Source organism: Leucopleurus acutus, assembly GCF_964270905.1.
Source record: "Leucopleurus acutus genome assembly, chromosome: 8".
NCBI lineage: Eukaryota > Metazoa > Chordata > Mammalia > Artiodactyla > Delphinidae > Leucopleurus > Leucopleurus acutus.
Window position 1 is genome coordinate 102,302,680 of NC_139151.1, and position 19,202 is coordinate 102,321,881.

Genomic DNA, 19,202 nt, shown 5'->3' on the forward strand with positions numbered 1-19,202 from the left:
CCGGGATTACGAAGAAACGGCGGCCGGTAAGGGGCTACTGGGACATGGGGCTTCTGACCATTCTGAAGAAGATGAAGCAGAAAGAGCGGGAGCTGCGACTGCTCATGCTGTATCCTCCCCGATGCCGGAGCCGCGAGGGTAGCAGGGGGCCCCCGCCGGGTGGGCGGTGCTAGGCGCCCCCTACCGGCTGCGGGATGTGCTGCCGGCCGGCCCATACCAACTGCCCTTTGTGCGTCACGCTCGTGGGCCCTACCAAAGCTTTTGGCGGGTGGCCGGGAGGAGGCCGTACCACCGGCTCGGGGCGCGGGGGTGGCGGGAGGCTTCGTTCCTAAGGCCAAAGGTGTGGGCGTAAAGGCGCAGCGGCCGGACCAGATGTCCCAGTGTAGGGGGAGGTGGGGCCCGGAGGTGACTCGAACGTTACCACCCGTCGGTCTGGCCCGAGCGTGGGGCCGCTGTCCTCTCCGGCCCTGGGCGCCTCCTCTCCCTGTCGGAAGGTGCCCGGCCTCGGCCCCGCCCTCAAGGTCGGAATCCCGGGGGCGTGTGGGCCCCGCCCTTCACTCCTGGGAGAAGTGGGTGTACAGTCCGCGGGTTGTTCAGCCCGTGGGTCCAACCGTGCGTCTCCTTCCTGCTTCACGGCCAGTCGGTGTCCCAGCGGCTGACCGCTTGCAGGCCCGAGGGCCCCGCTGACCTTCTGAGTCCCATTAGCAGTCATCTGCACTCGTTCGCCCTTCTCTGTGCCAGGCCCGGGGACACCCCTAGAAGAGAGAAGACATTTCTGTGCGCAGATAACTTAAAAATAAAATTTACATCATGTCTGTTTTGAAGAACTCTGAGAAAGGCACAGAGAATTCACTCATGCAGTAAACATTTATTGAGCGCCTACTGTGTGCTAGGCACTGTCCTGGGGGCTGGGGTAAAACAGCAAAACAAAAAAACTCGAACTTCACGGACATTCTAAGTAATGCTGAGGGGAGAAAGACCTTAACAAAATGAGTAAAATGCATAGCATGTACGGAGAATAATGCAGCTTAAATAAGGTGGTCAAAGAAGGCCACACTGAGAAAATAACAGTTGAATAAAGACAGGGAGGTGAGGGATGAACCATGTAGATATCTGGGGAAAATTATTTAAACAAAGGGAGCAGCAAGTGTAAGGGTCTCCAAGGAGGAACTCAGCTGGTGTGTTCAAAGGACTGTCAAGGAGGTCAGATGGAAGAGCTACCTCACGTGGGACCTTTTGGTTCTGGACTTTTCCTTGTTTTTCTTTTTTTAATTTATTTAATTTTCATTTTATATTGGAGTATAGTTGATTTACAATATTGTGCTTGTTGCAGGTGTACAGCAGAGCGACTCAGTTATACGTTTACATATGTCCATTCTTTTTCAGATTCTTTTCCCATAAAGGTTATTACAGAATACTGAGTAGTGTTCCCTGTGCCATACAGTCGGGGACTTTTCCTTAAATGAGAAGTGCAGAGAGGAGGTGAGATCTGAGACTAGTTAGGCCACTGCAGTAACACAGGTGAGATACTATGGGAACTTGGATCACGATGGAAGCAGTGAGGTGATGGAAGTTGAGGGACGTTTTGATAGTAGGCCAGTAGGAATTGCTGCTGGATTGGACATGAGTGTGAGAAGGAGTGTAAAGTCAAGTGTGACTCCTAGGTTTCTGGCCTGAGCAATTAGAAGAATGAGGAGCCATTTGCTGAGAGGTAGAAGGGGGCGGGGAACACATTCCGGGGGGGGGAGGATGAGAGCTCAGCTTGCGCCATGTGAGATGCCTCTGAGACATCCTAGAAACGTCATCTAGGCAGCTGGATATAGGGACCAACGTCCAGGGGAGCAGCTGGGTGGGACGTGTGAATTTGGGAGTCATCAGCATAAAGATGGTATTTGAAGCCGTGATCCTGGATGAGATCACTGAGGGAGGGAGTGTGGACAGGGAAGAGAACCTAGGCTGCTCAGATCTAGAGGTCAGGGAGATGAGGAGGAATGACCAGGTAGGCCAGGGGAGACCCAGGCAAGGGCGTGGCCCGGAGTGGGGGCGGGGCGGGGCTCTGTCAGCGCTGCTCATTGAGCAGGGGAAGAAGGCTGAGGACTGCCCCGCCAGCTGAGAACAACGTGGCGCCTCTAAGGAGGCTCTCTGACTGTGGCCAGAGCAGTTTCGGGGAAGCAGTGGGAGCAAAAGTCTAACGGGTTCCAGAAAGAGAAGGAGGATAGAAATTGGAGAGGGTGAGTATGGACAACAGTTCTGAGATTTGCTATAAAGGGAAGGACATAAAGGAAAAAGTCAGGGGGAGAGGGATCAAGAGAGGGTGTTGGGGCTTCCCTGGTGGCGCAGTGGTTGAGAGTCGCCTGCCGATGCAGGGGACACGGGTTCGTACCCCGGTCCGGGAAGATCCCACATGCCGCGCAAAAAAAAAAAAAAAAAAAAGAGAGGGTGTTGTTTGCTTCTTGTCAGCTGACGAGAAGCATCCAGTGGAGAAGGAAGCATGGATGCTGGAGCTGCGGCGGGTGAGGGGGGATGATCCGCCGCCAATTATCAGGGACTACGGCGGGGTCTCCGGAGAGGTCCTCCCGCCCCCTCCCAGCTGCAGGCCCCCTTAAGTGTTCGAAGGAAAGAGGAGGGTGGTTCTCTCCTGCTGCTGAACTTACCCATTTGTGCGCACTCTCAGCAGCAAAGGGTTTGGAATATTCGAAAAACAGAAAAGGCAAGGGTGGCTGCCCCCACATACTTTGTTTTGTTATTCCCTCTGCCTAGAATGCTCTTCCCCCAGTCCTTCAAAAAGCTGGCTTCTTGCAGTTTGGGCCTCAGCTCCAGACGGTCAGAGAGGCCTTCCCTGGTGCTGAGCTAAAGGAGGCTCCTCGATGGCCCTCTCCGAAAGCCTCTTCACTGCGCTGACACTCACCGGGCTCTGACAGCGCCTTCCTTCTCACTTGTGTGCCCCGTGCCACTGTCCCGCCCTAGAGTGTAAGCTGCACAAGGTGGGGACTGTGGCTCCAGGCCGCCCGCAGCACCAGAGGTGTTCTGGCTCAGAGCAGGCCTCCAGTATATGTCGTGGGATGAATTAAGGAGCCTCTGGTCAGAAGATGATAAGGTATTTCTTGACACTTTCACATGTATCGTGTGGGTCTGGCATGTATTCAACTTATTTTGATATGTGGTGGGAAATGATTTGTCCCCCAAGAGAGGGGCACTGTGACGATGTCACCAGGCTGCAGAGCATGGGGACTTCTCCTTAACCTGGTACACCCCAGTGGCCTGGACAATGCTGGCAAAACAACCATCCTCAAGAAGTTCAATGGGGAAGACATCGACACCATCTCCCCGACGCTGGGCTTCAACATCAAGACCCTGGAGCACCGAGGGTGAGCGGGGTCCCCGAGGGGGGGCCCGCCCAGAGCAGGGCAGGGAGGGCAGGCGAGGGGCCAGGCTGACTTCCAGCCACCCCCTCCCTGTCCAGATTCAAGCTGAACATCTGGGATGTGGGCGGCCAGAAGTCCCTGCGGTCCTACTGGCGGAACTACTTTGAGAGCACCGACGGCCTCATCTGGGTGGTGGACAGCGCCGACCGCCAGCGCATGCAGGACTGCCAGCGGGAGCTCCAGAACCTGTTGGTGGAGGAGGTGGGCAGGAGGCCTGGCTGAGCAGTGGAAGCGGGGCTTTCCCCAGTGTCCGGGCCCCAATACTTTGTGCGCATATGTGGATGTGTGCACGCCTTCCTCAGCAGATTCCCTGAGGGGGCCGTGAACCCAGAGGGACACCTCAGGTGGGGTCTGTTCCTTCACTGAGCCCTCACCACGTGTCCAGCACCCTTGTGGAGGCAGAGACAACCTGTACACCTGGTCTAGGGAGGCCCACAGTGCCTTGAGCAGGACACTCTGTGGATGGAGACATTAGTTTACATCCCTGCGATGTCACTGCTTCACCACCCTGAGCTTCAGTTTTTGCACCTTGAATTGGGCTTCAGGGAGGATGACTTGAGGCCAGTGTGTGAAGCTTTGGGAAGCAGTGGAACCTGGCTCAGCAGTCGGACTCTTCGCTGTGTGACCTCAGGCAAGGCACTTAACTTCTCTGAATCTCCACTGCCTCATCTCTCAGATGGGCATTATAATTATGGCAATCTTAAAATTTATTGTCTGGGCCAAAATGCTCTTCTTTAAATAAAATTTTAGATCTACAGAAAAGTTACAATGATAGTAAAAAGATACCCCATATACCTTTCACCTCGCTTCTCTTAATGTGAACATCTTACAGAACTGCCATAGAAATGGCAAAACTAAGAACTTAACATTGGTAAGTTACTATTAACTGAACTCCAGGTTTTATTTGGATTTCACCAGTTTTTCCACTAATGTCCTTTCTCTGTTCCAGGGTTTGAGCCAGGTTACTACACTTCATTTAGTTGAAAACCAGGACACTTTTGAGAGTAAAAGAGAGCTGTTAATAATTATGGAGGGACAACTGGCATAAACAGGGGTGTCGAGCAGGTCCAGTGAGACCCTGGCTGTTGAATGCTCAGCCCTGGGCTGGCATGTCATGGCCCTTTTTAAGGGCCGGATCCACCATCCACATGGAGGAACTCCCAGTCACAAACACATATATGGAAATAACTGGAATCACAGGCAGAGAGTGAGGCCTGTCAGGGTAGTGGGACAGTTAGAGGGCTACATGAACTTGGAAGAGGGAAAGGTCATTTCCAACAGACCCCATAGCCTCTGGGACAGTCGCATTCCTTGTGCATGTCAGGTCATCAGATTGGAGCAGTCTAGAACTGGGGAGCATCTTACCCATCACCCCCTCCCCATTTATGGAAGAGGAATGTGAGGCATGGAGGAGAGAAGTGCCCACTGGGCTGGTGATTGGGCTGGAACCAGGGTCTCAGCCCAGCCCAGGGCTCCCTCCACCCCATAAATGGCTGGGCACGAAGGCCGTCTCCACACTACCCACCCCGCCTGTGCCTTCGCAACGACCACGGGACCTTGCCCTGAGCTTCCAGGTTGATCTCTGACCCCAGGTGCTCTGGGTGATTGGTGCAGGGGCCAGGCTGCCCTCTGAGCCTCCACCCCCTTGACCCCCTCTGTTTCTCTCCCCAGCGCCTGGCTGGAGCGACCCTCCTCATCTTTGCCAACAAGCAGGACCTGCCCGGAGCACTGTCCTCTAATGACATCCGTGAGGTGAGTCCAGGCCTTGACGCAGGCTCATGGAGGAAAAGGGGCACGCATTTCTTTGTTAATTTATTTAAAAAACATTTATTAGCCCCTCCCGTGTGGCTGGACCTATTTGGGATACTGGAGATTCAGTGATTAATAGGATATAGTTGTGCCCCACAGCCTGGGGGAAGGCAGACCTGCAAATAGATTATTCCACAGGATAACAGTAGCCAACAAGCAGTGGGTGCTTTCTATGTGCCAGGCCCTTTGCATAGGTTAACTCATTCAATTCTCAAAGCAACCTCATGAGGTAGGAACTCTTATAATCATTCTACAGATGGTGAAGCAGGCTTAGAGAGGTTAGGTAACTCACCCAAGGTCACACAGCCAGTAAGCAGAGAAGCCAGGATTTAAACACAGGCCTGTGCAACCCCAGGTTGCATCTTAACTCCTGTTCTAGGGCTTGAACACCAGAATGAGAAAGAGTGGGGTTAGAATCTAGGTTCTGCCACTTACTAGCTGTGTGATCTTACACAGGTTGCTTAACCTCTCTGAGGTTTCCTCCTCAGTAAAATGGCCAACACATCCCTGGCTTATGGGGCTGTTGTAGGGCCCATAGCACAATGTCGGAAGCCCTTGTTGCCATCTTATTACTAAGGGGTAGTACTGGCGTGGCGGTGTACAGAGAGCCTGGGTGCCCTGGGGCCCTGACATCTTCACCAGGGGTCAAGGGAGGCTTCCCAAAGCAGGCCCTTGAGGGAGGCATGCATTTCCCCTGGGCCAGCAGAGGGCAGGGGCTGAGGGTGGGCAGGGCCTGTGGTTACTGGGGCCCACCATCACCTTCTCCCCTCCCAGGCCCTGGAGCTGGACTCCATCCGTAGCCACCACTGGTGCATCCAGGGCTGCAGCGCTGTCACTGGGGAAAACCTGCTGCCTGGCATCGACTGGCTCCTGGATGACATCTCCAGCCGCATCTTCATGGCTGACTGAGGCGCTCCCAGCAGGCCCTCACCAGGCACCATCCGTGGGGGGATGGGAGTCAGCCAGGCCAGCTAACACCCCCTGCCCACCCTGTAACCTGCTGCTACTGCTGCTGACTGCTGCGCTGTGGCCAGCCGGTTCCCATGGCAGGAGGGCTGCCGCCCTGGCTGTCACCCTGGCTCCTGACCCGGCCTGCTTGCAGCTGCTGTACCAAGAGGAGAGGGCTGGGGCTGGGAGGGCCTGCCTCTGCTGCTACCGAGGCTGTGAGCCTTGCCATTCGCTCAGCTGTGAGAATAAATTGTTCCTCGCTCCCATTCCTGGCTGAGTCATTTGTTGATTCAACAGCTCTAGAGACTGCCTAGAACCCACAGTCCCGTGGGGGACAGAAAGGGACAGATGATTTCAGTCAGAGGGTTAACTGTCGCTGTGTCAAAGGGATGGCAAAGAATTATAGAAGCACAGGACAGCGCTGTGTAATTGCATTTGGAAGAGTCCAGGTGGACTTCCCAGAGGTGGTGACATGAAAGCTGAGAGTTGGGACTTCCCTGGGTGGCGCAGTGGTTAAGACTCCACGCTCCCAATGCAGGAGGCCTGGGTTCTATCCCTGGTCCAGGAACTAGATCCCACGTGCATGCTGCAACTAAGGAGCCTGTGAGCCGCAACTAAGGAGACTGCCTGCTGCAACTAAGGAGCCCCCCGGTTGCAACTAAGACATGACGCAACCAAATTAATTAATTAATTTTTTTAAAAAGCTGAGAGTGAAGGATGAGTAGAAGTTTTCTGATGAGAGGATGGGAGGAAAGTTTACTAGAGCAACTGCTACCATCAGGGGGTATGAATTAGAAAAAGGAATGCACCGCCACATCAGGGCTCACAGCTTATTGACTGGAACATGGGCTGAATTTCAGCTCCCAACTTCCCACTGCAGCCAGGAACCCATGTGCAGTAGACAACCTGCACAGCCCTGTGAGGCAGCATTGGTTCAAGTAGAGATGATTACAGGAAGAAAAAAGGAAAGCAGAGCAAGGGCTCTTGGGAAGCACAGAGGGGTAAGGTCTCCGGTGAAGGATGTGGACATCAAGCCAGGTTAGCTCACCAAGAGCGGAGCTGGGAAGGGGCCTTCCCTGAAGGCTAAAGGGCACTCTCTGAAGCTGGGAAAGAATGGGAACTGGTGCGGGGCGGGGATGCCAGGGCCCCCATCCAGGTGGCAAGATAGACGGATGTTTTCACAGGACCCTCTGCTGTGGTCCTACCAGCGGGGCCTTACTCTGTAGGGTTCGGTTTGAAGCAGTCTCACTTGCCGTCACATTGAAGAACAGCCCCAAGCAGGACAGACTCTTAGTGTCCCCATCTGGATAAGAACTGAGCCTCCAGAAGTTTACGGAACTTACTCAAAGCCACCCAGCTAGGAAGCAGGGGGGCTGGGATTTGGACCCAGCATGCTTAGCCACTACACCCTACTAACCTGTTTTCTTTTTCTTTTTTTTTTTTAATTCGGGTATAGTTGCTTTTCAATGTTGTGTTAGTTTCTGCTGTACAGCAAAGTGAGTCAGCTATATGTATACACATATCCCCTCTTTTTTGGATTTCCTTCCCATTTAGGTCACAGAGCATTGAGGAGAGTTCCCTGTGCTATACAGCAGGTTCTCAGTAGTTAATCTATTTTATACATATTAGTGTATATTTGTCAGTCGCAATCTTCCAATTCATCCCCACCCTTTTCCCCCCTTGTGTCCATACGTTTGTTCTCTACGTCTGGGTCTCTATTTCTGCCTTGCAAACTGGTTCATCTGTACCATTTCTCTAGATTCCACATATATGCGTTAATATATGATACTTGTTTTTCTCTTTCTGACTTACTTCACTCTGTATGACAGTCTCGAGGTCCATCCATGTCTCTACAAATGACTCAATTTCATTCCTTTTTATGGCTGAGTAATATTCCATTGTATTCTGGCTTTGTTTCTCTGCTTGAAATTCAAGTGCCAGATAGAGGGAGCCTAATGTGTTTATGAGGGAAGGTCAGTTTTCCCAAGGGAAAGGCGAGGAAGAGATACTGACTTACTCGTAGACTGCCACTGGGATCCCTCGTGGAAGAAGGGAAATGGATGTTGGGTGGACAACCTTAGAACATAAACTGTCCTTCAGTGTAGAAATTTAGAACCTCTTGCCCTATCCTCTGTGCAAGACTGGCACTGTGGTCCCCAAGGTTCCATCCCTGCGGTGAGTGGACACCCAGTCTCCAGAGCCAAACCCTGGCTCTGCCACTCACTGATTGACGCTGAGCAAGTTGCTTAACCTGTTGGTGCCTCAGTTTCCCCATTTGGGTTAAAGATAGTGTCACCTACCTCCTAGGGTTGGGAGGAGGACCAAATGGGTGGGTTCCTTGTGTGTCATAAGCACTGTATGTCAGCTATAATTATCATTATTTGAACCAGTAGGATCCAATCAATGTGAACTCAGCCATCCACTGATCTGGGTTGACTCACTCATCTGGGCAAGGGAAGGGAGGGAATGATGGGCAAGAAGGGAACTTGGAGCCACAGCCCTGCTGAAAGAACTCTGAAGACCAGGAGCGGATGTCTAAAGGGGTCTCCAGAGGAGCCCTGGTGTGGGCTGTGGGAGGGGACACCACTTCATCCCAAACACCTCCTGCATGTACTCCCCTCTTTCCATGCTCCCAGGAGTCTGATTTGAGAGTTTGCTTTGTATTTCTTTCTGCAGTTACAGCGCCCACTCATCTGAGGTCCAGTAACAGAGTAGCCATGAGTGCTTCACCCATGGTACTGCATTCAAGCTTCGAAACCTGGTGGTGGTGGTGTTACCGAAAGCTCGGCCTCTCTGTACACCAGTGCCGAATCAAATCCCGGAGACAGAGTTTTGGGTGAAGAAGAAAAGGATAGCTTTATTGCTTTGCCAGGAAAAGGGGAACACATCGGTCTTCTGTCTCGAAAAACTATGTGCCCCGACCCCAGAGGATTTGATGGAGGGTTTTAAAACAGTGGTTCAAAGGTGGGGTCTCTGGGCTTCCCTGGTGGCGCAATGGTTAAGAATCCGCCTGCCAATGCAGGGGGCATGGGTTCGAGCCCTGGCCCGGGCAGATCCCACATGCCGCGGAGCAACTAAGCCCGTGCGCTGCAACTACTGAGCCTGTGCCCCGTGCTCTGCAGTAAGAGAAGCCGCTGCAATGAGAAGCCTGCGCACCGCAACGAAGACCCAACGCAGCCAAAAATAAAAAATAAAATAAATTTAACAACAACAAAAAAGAAAAGGTGGGGTCTCTGACAAGATAAGGGCGTAAGCAGGCTGATCTCAGGTGGTCCCTCAATCTGGGTGAGCTTCGCTGCTCCCTTTAGTCTCGCCTCAGGTGGTTTCTTGGCTGCTCCTCCCTTGACAAGCAACTGTTCAAATCCGCCCTTTGGAACTCAGGGAAGGTCATGGAGGCTGGAGTCTTGCCTAAAAGAAATGGTGGACAAAAGGAGGCCTCTGTGCCCAGGCCCCACTCGGTTTCAGCAGTATCAGTCAGGGTCCTGGATGGTTTGCCCAGACACAGATTACTGTCTTTAGCAGAAAAAGCCTCTCTTGGAAGGATACTGGGAACTCATGGCATCTCGATGGAGGTCGGACATCCAGGCTTAGAAAACAGAGTGCTCCAGAGGCTGGGCAGCCAAACCCACAGCCAGCACTGTACTCAAGGAACAACTTAGTCCCCTTGCCAGGCACTGTGCCCTCTGTCCCTCACTCAAGATTCAAGGCTTCAGGAGGGAATCCCCCACCCCCACTTGGGACCTGGGGCAAGGAAAGGGGCGGGCATCTTCGGATTCTGGACTAAGAGGCTGGAGGGCTGCACATACTAGCGAACTACCTCTAAAGATCTGGTGCTATGGTGCTAACAGAAAGAGGCAGGGGTGAACGCTGGACAGACCAACAAAGGAAAAAGAAATATCCACTGCAGTAGATTCTATTATAAACATCCCCATTCTAGAGATGACAAACTGAGGCTCGAGTAGTTAAGGGAATCTTTCGCAGCTAGTAAGACATGTGACTTCAGAACCCATGAGGCCATTGTGCTTCTCTGGAGTTCTTTCTGCTCCCCCCACCTTTCCAGAAAACGTGAATTTAGTGAATCCTCGGGAAGGAGACAGGGAAATGACTTGGCAATGTCTGGCACATACTGAACACAATAAAAGTTGGGTGGATGGATGAAAGAAGGGAATTGGGAAGCAAAGGAGAAGTCATTTGGAGATATGTGATGAGGGTTTACGATCGCATGGGGTGGGCTTATCTCTAAGCAGACCTGAGTTGATCCAACCTCCCCAATCCTTATTCTCAAATCACTTAGTTCCTGCTTTACCAACAACCGAGGACTTTTTAGACGCTCCCTTGGCCAAGTGCCCTGGCCGAGAATTGCACTGTCACTTGCGACCAGCTCCCTGGGCCCGAGGACGAAGGGCGCAGGCCCGGGAGAGGCTGTGGCTGGCGGAGACTGACCTGGAGGGGCAGGGGCGGGGGCGGCGTGGAGGAGGCGGAGGCCGGCGGTCAGCTCTGCTCCAGCTCGGTTGCCATGTCCCGCCAGGCGAAGGACGACTTCCTGCGGCACTACACAGTCTCCGACCCCCGGACCCACCCAAAGGGCTACACAGAGTACAAAGTGACGGCTCAGGTGAAGTGGGGCCCAGCGGGGACTTTGCCCTTTTAACAAGGGGGGGCCGTATTTTACGTTAAGGCAAGACGCTGCTGTAAGCTCCCATGTTAGACGACAGATATGGATTTCCCCTTTAAGGGGAGGTGCCGGTAGGGCCTTAGTTTACTTCTTTAGCCATCAAGGGGCGGGGCCATAGGAGGGCGGTGCCTTTTTAAAAGGGCGTGACAGCCGTTCCCAGACTGAGGTGTGGGTGACCACGCGCAATGCTGTGACCACGCGCCGTCAGGCTGTGAATTTCTTTTAAGTTAACATGAAAACTCTGGCTCAACTCAAATACTGGTTAGTTCTCCAATCTCTTGGAGTAAGATTTATCTATTGGTTTGTTTGATATTTATATAAAAGCCCTTTAAGGAGTTGAATTACTTTTAATTTTTAAAAAAATAATGCTTTGTGTATGACTAAAAATTCATACGGGTCAAAAGAAATTAAGGAGTAAGCCTCTTCACACAGCAGGAAGTCAATAGATAAAGACTGAAGTTGATGTATGAAGCAGTAACAACGTTATAAGCGTATATAAAGACGGAGGAAATCATGAAAAGAATTAAAAACAAACAGTATAACAATATCTGTAGAATGATATACAAGAACTGCCTAGGGAAGATTTTTCACTGTAAAATTTTTGTACTTTTACAATTTTGAAGTAGGCAAATATTAAACTGGTGCATTAATGACTATTAAAGTGGAGCAAAAATGTAGAGACTTCAAAGTGATTTAGAAATTTATTTATTTTTATTTTTGGCTGCGTTGGGTCTTTGTTGCTGTGCGTGCGGGCTTTCTCCAGTTGTGGTGAGCGGGGGTTACTCTTCGTTGCAGTGCGTGGGCTTCTCATTGTGGTGGCTTCTCTTGTTGCAGAGCACGGGCCCTAGGTGCACAGGCTTCAGTAGTTGTGGCGCACGGACTTAGTTGCTCCGTGGCATGTGGGATCTATCCGGGCCAGGGATCGAACCCGTGGCCCCTGCATTGGCAGGCGGATTCTTAACCACTGTGCCACCAGGGAAGTCCTCCTCAATGTTTTTTAAATATAGTTTCTTTTATCCAAAATATTTTAGGCAAGTCTGTTGTGAAAAGCAAAGTCCAGGGTTTCATTGCTAGCAGTCCCTCCACAGGTCATGTCCCCTCTCTGAGCCTCTATTTCCTCATCTTTTAAATGGGCATGTGAATCATGTCTGCCTCCCTGGGGTCTAGGATAATGAACAGATGTTTTAAAAACTGTCAAAGTTACTTCAAACTGTAGGATTTTTTTTTTTATTATTATGAACGTAACATAATGAAAATGGAGTCTTTTTTTTCCACCTAAGACACCAGTCTGCTCTTTCTGGGTCACAACCCCAGTGAGGGTTTCTTCTGTGTCCGGGAGTGTTCACACACAGAGGCTTCCTCCTTTAAGGGAGAAGTGGCTCCTGGGACAGAACCTCATTCTTTAGAGAACTTGGGGTTCTTTGTTTTCAGAAGGAGATGCAGGGACTTGGCCCTTTGAAGGACCTGAGATAAAAGTTGGGCAGAGAATGGAGTCCTCTAGATGGGCCTTTAGGGACCTGGGGCCCTTTACTGGACTGCTTGCACTTGCACCTAGACAAACAGAAAAAACAAAGAAACTATAAGGGGCTAAAAATAACTGTATGCCTGCAAAGCCTAGGCAGTTATGAACAATAAGATACAAAAAGACCACAAACCAGCTGCCACTTCTGAGGTGCCTGGAGCAGAAGCAGGGTACTGCGCATGATCCCTGCACACAGCACCACCAAGGGGGTGGGCAGACCGCCTAAGCTGCCCCTCCAGCCCAACCCACAGATCTGCCCCTGCCCTCACCCCATTTAAGGAAACAGTCAACCCTCCTCGGAGACAGCGGATAAGGGCACGTGTTACTTGTTTTCCATCCCAAACCAGTAAAGCCTTAGGTCCCAGTGAAGCCGTGCCTGAATTTCTCAGCTGGCCTCATCAATTTCTGTTGATTAAAGAGTCCAAGGACCAGTAACAATTTGACAGATGAAGAAACTAAGGTGCATGGTAGAAAAACTGCTAAAAGTTACACTCAAAGCCTTAAAGCCAGGACACTTTGATACCACTGGCCAAAGCGCTCTGCCCCTTTGAAGGTGGCTAGGAGGTGGCCCCGATTTTACAGGGTGATGGGGTGTCTCCGATGTCAATCTCTGGTTTCACTGGTTCTTAACTTTCTTTCTCAGTTCACCTCAAAGAGGGACCCGGAGGATGTCAAAGAGGTGAGCCTCCTGGGAGGAAGGGACCATTTCATAATTCCAGATCTGGAAACAGTAAAGGGACGGGGGTAACTCTGCCAGGAGACCAGCCCCCCTTCCTCGCTGGCCCTGGGAGGAGGGGGTGCTGTGCCCTAATGCACACACAGTGTGGGGCCAGGCTGGGGGTGGGGAAGACCACTTCCTACCGTTGTTCAGCCCTGTCGAGTCACGTGTCCCTCTTAGGTGGTGGTCTGGAAGCGGTACAGTGACTTTCGAAAGCTGCATGGAGACCTGGCCTATACCCACCGCAACCTCTTCCGCCGCCTGGAGGAGTTCCCTGCCTTCCCCCGCGCCCAGGTGTTTGGTGAGTCTTGATCCCAGCTTTCAGGCCAAAGATGGAGAGGGCATTGAGCAAAGGGGACCCCTGCTGGTGAGGGCTGGATAGAGGGACCCTGAAACTCCTGGCAAAGACATGTTTCAGACAGCTGGAAGGGCCCTTAGAGATGGCCTCATTTGACAGATGGGGAAATTGCTCTGCCCTTATTGTGTGTTGAGCCCTTTAACATTCCTGTTCTCATTAGCCCCATTTTCAAGATGAGGAAACTGAGGCTCAGGGAGATGAAGGGGCTTGACCTGTAAGTGGCAGAACCTGAACTCCAAGCCACAAGCCAGTGTTTCCTCTAGACCTGTGCTTGTCCAGAAATAGCAGCCACGGACCACCTGTGGTTGAGGAGCCCCAGAGACGTGGCTAATCTGAACTGAGGTGTGCTGTCTGATCGAATACACACTGAGAAAAGAATGTAAACTATCTCAGTAATTTACATATTGATTACATGTTCAAATGAGAATATTTTGGATATACTGGGTTAAATAGAGTGTGTAATTAAAATTAACCTGTTTCTTTTTACTTTTGTAAAATGTGGCTTCTCGGGAATTCCCTGGTGGTCCAGTGGGTAGGACTTGGCACTTACACTGCTGTGGTCCCGGGTTTGAGCCCTGCTCGGGGAACTAAGAGCCCACAAGCTGGTGCAGCACGGCCAAGAAAAAGAAAAAAGGTGGCTTCTAGAAAATCGTAAATTATACATGAGGCTCATATTCCTTGTTACGTGTATGTCTAGACTCAGAGGACATGTTCTTTTGTAGCAAGGTGAAAGCTCGTTCCTGGTAGATTATGCCAGGTAATGCGAAGTACAGCAGGTTCCCCACCCTGACAGCATGATAACTAGCCCAGAGTTAAATAACCCTGCATGATACCTAGACCAGAACAGTGAAACTGTAAAAATGGGGCTACTTGCTGTGTGACCTTGGGTGAGTCAGCTCCCCTAAGTCTTACTTTCCTCCCTAATACATCAAAACCACCTGTAATTATCTGTTTCCTGTTGGTTGCCCGCTTCCCCCTGTCTAGGATGTGATGTGCATGAGGGCAGAGACCTTGCTTTTCTCTCATTCACCTTCTGAACCTAGCACATAGTAGGTGTTCAACAAACATCTGGTAAATGGATGAATAGGGAGGTTGGTCCCTCCTTGCAAGACCCTCACCCCAGGCAGAGCCAAGGAAGATTCCTAGGAGAATGGGGAGGGGGCAGTGGGCTCCTCAGAACCAGGAAAAGTGGCCTGGGGGCCAGAAGCCCTTGTGGGTCACTGTTCTCTCCCTGCCCCTTGTCCCGGCGGGTGCAGGCCGGTTTGAAGCCTCAGTGATTGAGGAGCGGCGAAAGGGGGCCGAGGACTTGCTTCGCTTTACTGTGCACATCCCCGCACTCAACAACAGCCCCCAACTCAAGGAGTTCTTCCGGGTATGTGTACCTGCTCTTCCCCCGTCCTCCGCACCTGGGAAGCTTACCTGCCCACCAGGCTGCACCCTGTGACTCCCCGTGGCTGGTCTTTCTCTCCTGAAGGGTGGGGAGGTGACACGGCCCTCCGAGATGTCCAGAGACGTGCATATCCTGCCACCCCCTCTGATCCCCACACCGCCCCCTGATGAACCCCGGGTGCAGCCTCATGAGCCCTGGTTGCCCCAGCCGCTCCCTGCAGAGAGGAGGGGCCTCGAGGAGTTGGAGGTGCCAGGTACATGGGGTGGGAGAAGGAGCCAGGGCTGGAGGGCCCAGAGCATGTGTATATGGGGGGTGGGGACCACTCCCTCCTCAGTGAAAAGCCTGGGGTGTTTCCCAGCTCCTCTACCACCATCCTGCTGAGGAACTCTGCACAGGTCATTTTCCTTCTCTGGGCTTTAGCTTCTTAATCTGTAAAATGGGCACAAACCCTAAGAACGGGCTTATGTATGCCTGTGGTTGCTGAAAGGATACAGTGAGAGGGTAATTACATTTTGAAAGCTGGGAAATAATAAAAGCAGGCATGTCCCCAATGATCTATTCCTCAGTGGACCCCCTGCCATCCAGCCCTGCCCAGGAGGCCCTGGATCTCCTCTTTAACTGTGGGAGCACCGAGGAGGCGTCCAGTTCCCCCGGCCGAGGCCCCCTCACCGAGGCTGAGCTTGCCCTCTTTGACCCCTTCTCCAAGGAAGGTAACAAGTTGGGACAAGTGAGGGGTGGGGCGAGGGCGGTAGCTGGGCAGGAGGTCCTTAGGGGCAGGGAGGCAGAGGCGGGCACAGCCAGTGGCTGGCCTCGCCTTGCCCGTGTAAATCTGAGAAAGGCGGCCCCTGTGGGCGAAAGGCAGCCTTGGTGAGAATTAGAAGCAGTGACCTTCCCCCGTGCTGGCGAGCTGGACGGTCCTGTACAGTGAGCAACCATGGAGGAAGTGAGCCACTTCCCACCATGGCATCTTCTCCCTGAGAAAGCTGTGGAACCAGCAGGATGTCACCGTGCCCCGGGAGGATTTCAGTTCCTTTGCTGGAAGCCCGAGGTGGGGTTTCCTGGCTAGCTTGGGGTCTGGCTGTAGATCTTCTGCCAAGAGGCCCTGTTGGTCAAGGGAGGGGAGGTCTGGGTTCAGAGGACATTAGAGGAGGCCCCTGGAGCAGCCACTGACATGTGAGGGCACCAGAGATGGAAGGCCCCCCATGGAGGCCCTGGTCCTGAGCTCCTTGTCAGATCAGGGCCTTGACCATCCCAGGCTCTGAGACACGGGGTCTTTCCGTTTTAAAATTCTCCAAGTTTATGCTGTTACTGCAACTGGGGTATTGAAGTGGCTGACTGCACTTCCGGATCATCACGCAGCAGTTTCATTCTGGATTCCGCAGCAGTCTTTTTAAGCCCATTTTTTGGCTTCCCTTGGTGACCTCTTGGGTAGGCCCTTAGCTTTCTGAGGTTCGATCCAAATCAGGACCTCAGTCTCCCATCCACTTTTCTGCCATCCACGTCCCCGCCAGCTCAGGCCTGACTGCCCTTGGCCATGGTGACAAGGGTGTGAGGACTGTCCTTTTACTCTTCTTGTTCTTCTTATCCCCCTGCCCCGCTCCCAGGGCTGGGGAAGGGAAAGAAGGGACTGGAGGGGAAAGGCAAGAGTGGTGTCACCATGGCTGATGAACCGGCCACAGGTGGGCGGGCATCCAGATACTCTGCCTTGCCCCAGCCAAACCCCCTGGGGTACCCAGTGCCCAGATGCTTGGGCAGGAGCCTGTCAAGACTCCTCAAAGGCAGCTCCCATAAGACATTCCCTTGGCCCACGGACAAACTCCTAAACCCTTGCCCACACCAGGCCTGGAAGTGCACTTCACTCAGATGCTGCCTTTTACCCTTGCCCCACTTTGTGGGCACCTCCAGCCAGCCTTTCACCATCGGAATTCTCCAGGCGAGGAGCCGGCGCTCGTCTCTCTCTTTTCAGCACATACACCAGGCTCTTGAACTCAAGTACTAGGGCATCCCAAGAACTCTTCCGTCTTCTGCTCCATTAGCAACACAGGGAGGGCTGTAGTCCAACTGGGAAGCGAGATGTCACCTCCCCTTCCTGTAAGAGGCCCCTGGTCTCCACATGGGGTCCCTTGGATAGGGTTGGAGAGAGGCCCACCCTTCCATCTCCAGGCCGGTGGTGTGCAGCGGTGGTTCCCAGTCCTGCACCTTCCCTTCAAAGGCCCTTTCATCAAAGATTCACCAAATCCCTAGCCTTCTTTCGTGTAAGCTATGGAGGGCATCTTTAACCATCTCTTTGCCAGTCCTAGAGGATATGAGAGCCCTTCTCTCTGGAATGTGCGAATACCTACCACCGTCTTCACATTTGGGGGCCTCAACTGAAATTGTAAAACCTTAAAAAAGCCTTGAGATTTTCTGGATCCATTATCCTAAGATTACAAGGCTTGGAGCATTTCTGCCCTTGACCTGGCATAGCTGGTCTAGCATCCTTCAGTTAAACTTTATGGAGGAAATTCTTGGATTTATAGGTCAAGCGTGGTCAGGACGGAAGTAGAACCAGTGACCCAGAGCTTGCAAGCTAATGTTAATGTGTACCTAAAGAAAGAATTAGGCTACACTGTACATCTGAAACTTATATAATATTGTAAATCAATTATACCTCGAAAGAAAGAAAGAAAGGAGGAAAGAAAGAAAGAAAAAGAAAGAAGGCAAGGGAAACAATGAATTAGGGAAGTAAGGGTGTTTTTACCAAAGTACACAAACTCCACCAATCAAATAGATCATGGCTAGTGTGCTATGTACAAGTGGCTTTTGGATTGCTCAGGCACTGAAGAACCCAGGACAGGTTGGTGGGCAAGAGAGGTCTGGGGATGGACAGCAGGCCCTGGGAATAGGAGGTCCAGTCTGGCTTGAGTCCTCCGTATCTGATTGCAGAAGGTGTAGGCCCCAGTCCTACTCACATGGGTGAGCTGGCAGCATTGGAGGCAGAATCTGAAAGACTGGACCAGGAACCCTGGGAGCCAGGAGGGCAGGCGGAGGAAGAGGACGAGGAAGGAGGGCCCGCCCCTGCCTATCTGAGCGAAGCCACAGAGCTCATCACCCAGGCCCTACGGGATGAGAAGGCAGGCGCCTACCCTGCAGCTTTGCAGGGTTACCGGGATGGTGTGCACATCCTGCTTCAGGGAGTTTCTGGTGAGCGGGACTGGAGGGCGGAGGGTCAGGCCTGGGGTACTGGCTGGTGCAGTGAAGAGAGAGGAAAGTAAAAAACAAGTCAAGGATCAGAATTGCTCCTCACTGGCCAATTGTATAACCTTGGGTGGCCTCAGTTTTATTTGTAAAATGGGGAGAATATATCTGCCTCCCAGGGAGCAGGGAAAGACACATGGTGATGCTCTGAACTGTAAGGGGCTAGACCAGGGGTTCTGAACCCAGGTATCTCTGCTGAGCCATTCTGTCTTCACAGGTGACCCATCACCTGCCCGCCGGGAGGGTGTGAAGAAGAAGGCGGCTGAGTACCTGAAGCGGGCAGAGGAAATCTTGCACCTGCATCTGTCCCAGGTCCCACCCTGAGACGGGAGAGGACCCTTTCCCAGGACTCTAGCTCCAGCACTGCCAGCCACCCTCTTCTCCTCTCCCTGGTGCCTGGCCTGATCTTCTGGTCTTGTAACTCCAGAGGCCATTTCTGTGTGTAACTGGACCAAGAATGAGACAAATAATGAATTCTCAGCTCCCTGACCACACCTGCCACCTTGGAATCAGGGACTCACAAGTCTGATCCTGCCTATCTCTATCTTGATATGTGAGCAGCAGCTCTGGTCCCTAGGCTCTTTGTTTATCCATCTAGAACCGGGGTCTGCAGGCTATGTCCCGCACCCAAATATGGCCCACTGCCTTTTTTTGTAAGGCCCACAAGCCAGAAGAGTTTTTACTTTTTCTTAATAGTTGAAAAAATTCAAAAGAATAATATTCTGTGGCAGGTGAAAATTACATGAAATGTAAGTATCTAAAAAAATAAAAGTTTATTGGAACACAACCAGGCTTGTTTGTTTACGTGTTGTCTATGGTTGCTTTTTCACTACACCAGCAGAGTTCAATAGTTGCAGAGTTGACTGGTTACGACCTGTAAATCCCAGAACATTTACTGTTCTGGCCCTTTGCAGAAAAAGTTTGCTGACCCCTGATCTAGAAAATAGGGAGAAGAGTCTCCAGGGAAACATTAGAGAATGACAGCAAGGCCCCTTGAGCCAGGTTATTGGGTGAAGAGGAACCAAAGCGGGTGCACGCACTTCGGGCCCGTGGCTCAAAGCCAAACCGTGATGATTCAGAGGGCTGGAGCCTGGGAAGGCGTGGCCCCACTCCTGCCCCG

General features: G+C 52.1%; 2 protein-coding genes across 3 annotated transcripts; both read left to right on the forward strand.

The window, feature by feature from the left end:
* On the forward strand, window positions 1-6,437 carry ARL2 (ARF like GTPase 2). Its single transcript, XM_082844382.1, has 5 exons — window positions 1-109; window positions 3,258-3,368; window positions 3,464-3,626; window positions 5,097-5,177; window positions 6,009-6,437. Exons 1-5 carry the CDS (start codon window positions 45-47, stop codon window positions 6,141-6,143), a joined length of 555 nt encoding a protein of 184 aa, XP_082700508.1. The 5' UTR covers window positions 1-44; the 3' UTR covers window positions 6,144-6,437.
* Window positions 6,438-10,634: 4,197 nt separating this feature from the next.
* On the forward strand, window positions 10,635-18,859 carry SNX15 (sorting nexin 15). Of its 2 annotated transcripts, XM_082844479.1 has the most exons (8): window positions 10,635-10,797; window positions 13,023-13,058; window positions 13,278-13,398; window positions 14,712-14,827; window positions 14,930-15,098; window positions 15,412-15,555; window positions 17,771-18,028; window positions 18,300-18,859. In XM_082844479.1, exons 1-8 carry the CDS (start codon window positions 10,699-10,701, stop codon window positions 18,404-18,406), a joined length of 1,050 nt encoding a protein of 349 aa, XP_082700605.1. In that variant the 5' UTR covers window positions 10,635-10,698; the 3' UTR covers window positions 18,407-18,859. The 2 variants fall into 2 exon arrangements, with proteins under 2 accessions (XP_082700605.1, XP_082700606.1); XM_082844480.1 differs by lacking the exon at window positions 17,771-18,028.
* Window positions 18,860-19,202: the final 343 nt, after the last annotated feature.

Coding starts and splice junctions, on each gene's coding strand:
- ARL2 (XM_082844382.1), top strand. CDS start 45: ATGGGGCTTCTGACCATTCTGAAGAAGATGAAGCAGAAAGAGCGGGAG. Junction 3,369..3,463: donor AAGACCCTGGAGCACCGAGG/GTGAGCGGGGTC, acceptor CTCCCTGTCCAG/ATTCAAGCTGAACATCTGGG. Junction 5,178..6,008: donor CCTCTAATGACATCCGTGAG/GTGAGTCCAGGC, acceptor CTCCCCTCCCAG/GCCCTGGAGCTGGACTCCAT.
- SNX15 (XM_082844479.1), top strand. CDS start 10,699: ATGTCCCGCCAGGCGAAGGACGACTTCCTGCGGCACTACACAGTCTCC. Junction 13,059..13,277: donor ACCCGGAGGATGTCAAAGAG/GTGAGCCTCCTG, acceptor TGTCCCTCTTAG/GTGGTGGTCTGGAAGCGGTA. Junction 14,828..14,929: donor AACTCAAGGAGTTCTTCCGG/GTATGTGTACCT, acceptor TCTCTCCTGAAG/GGTGGGGAGGTGACACGGCC.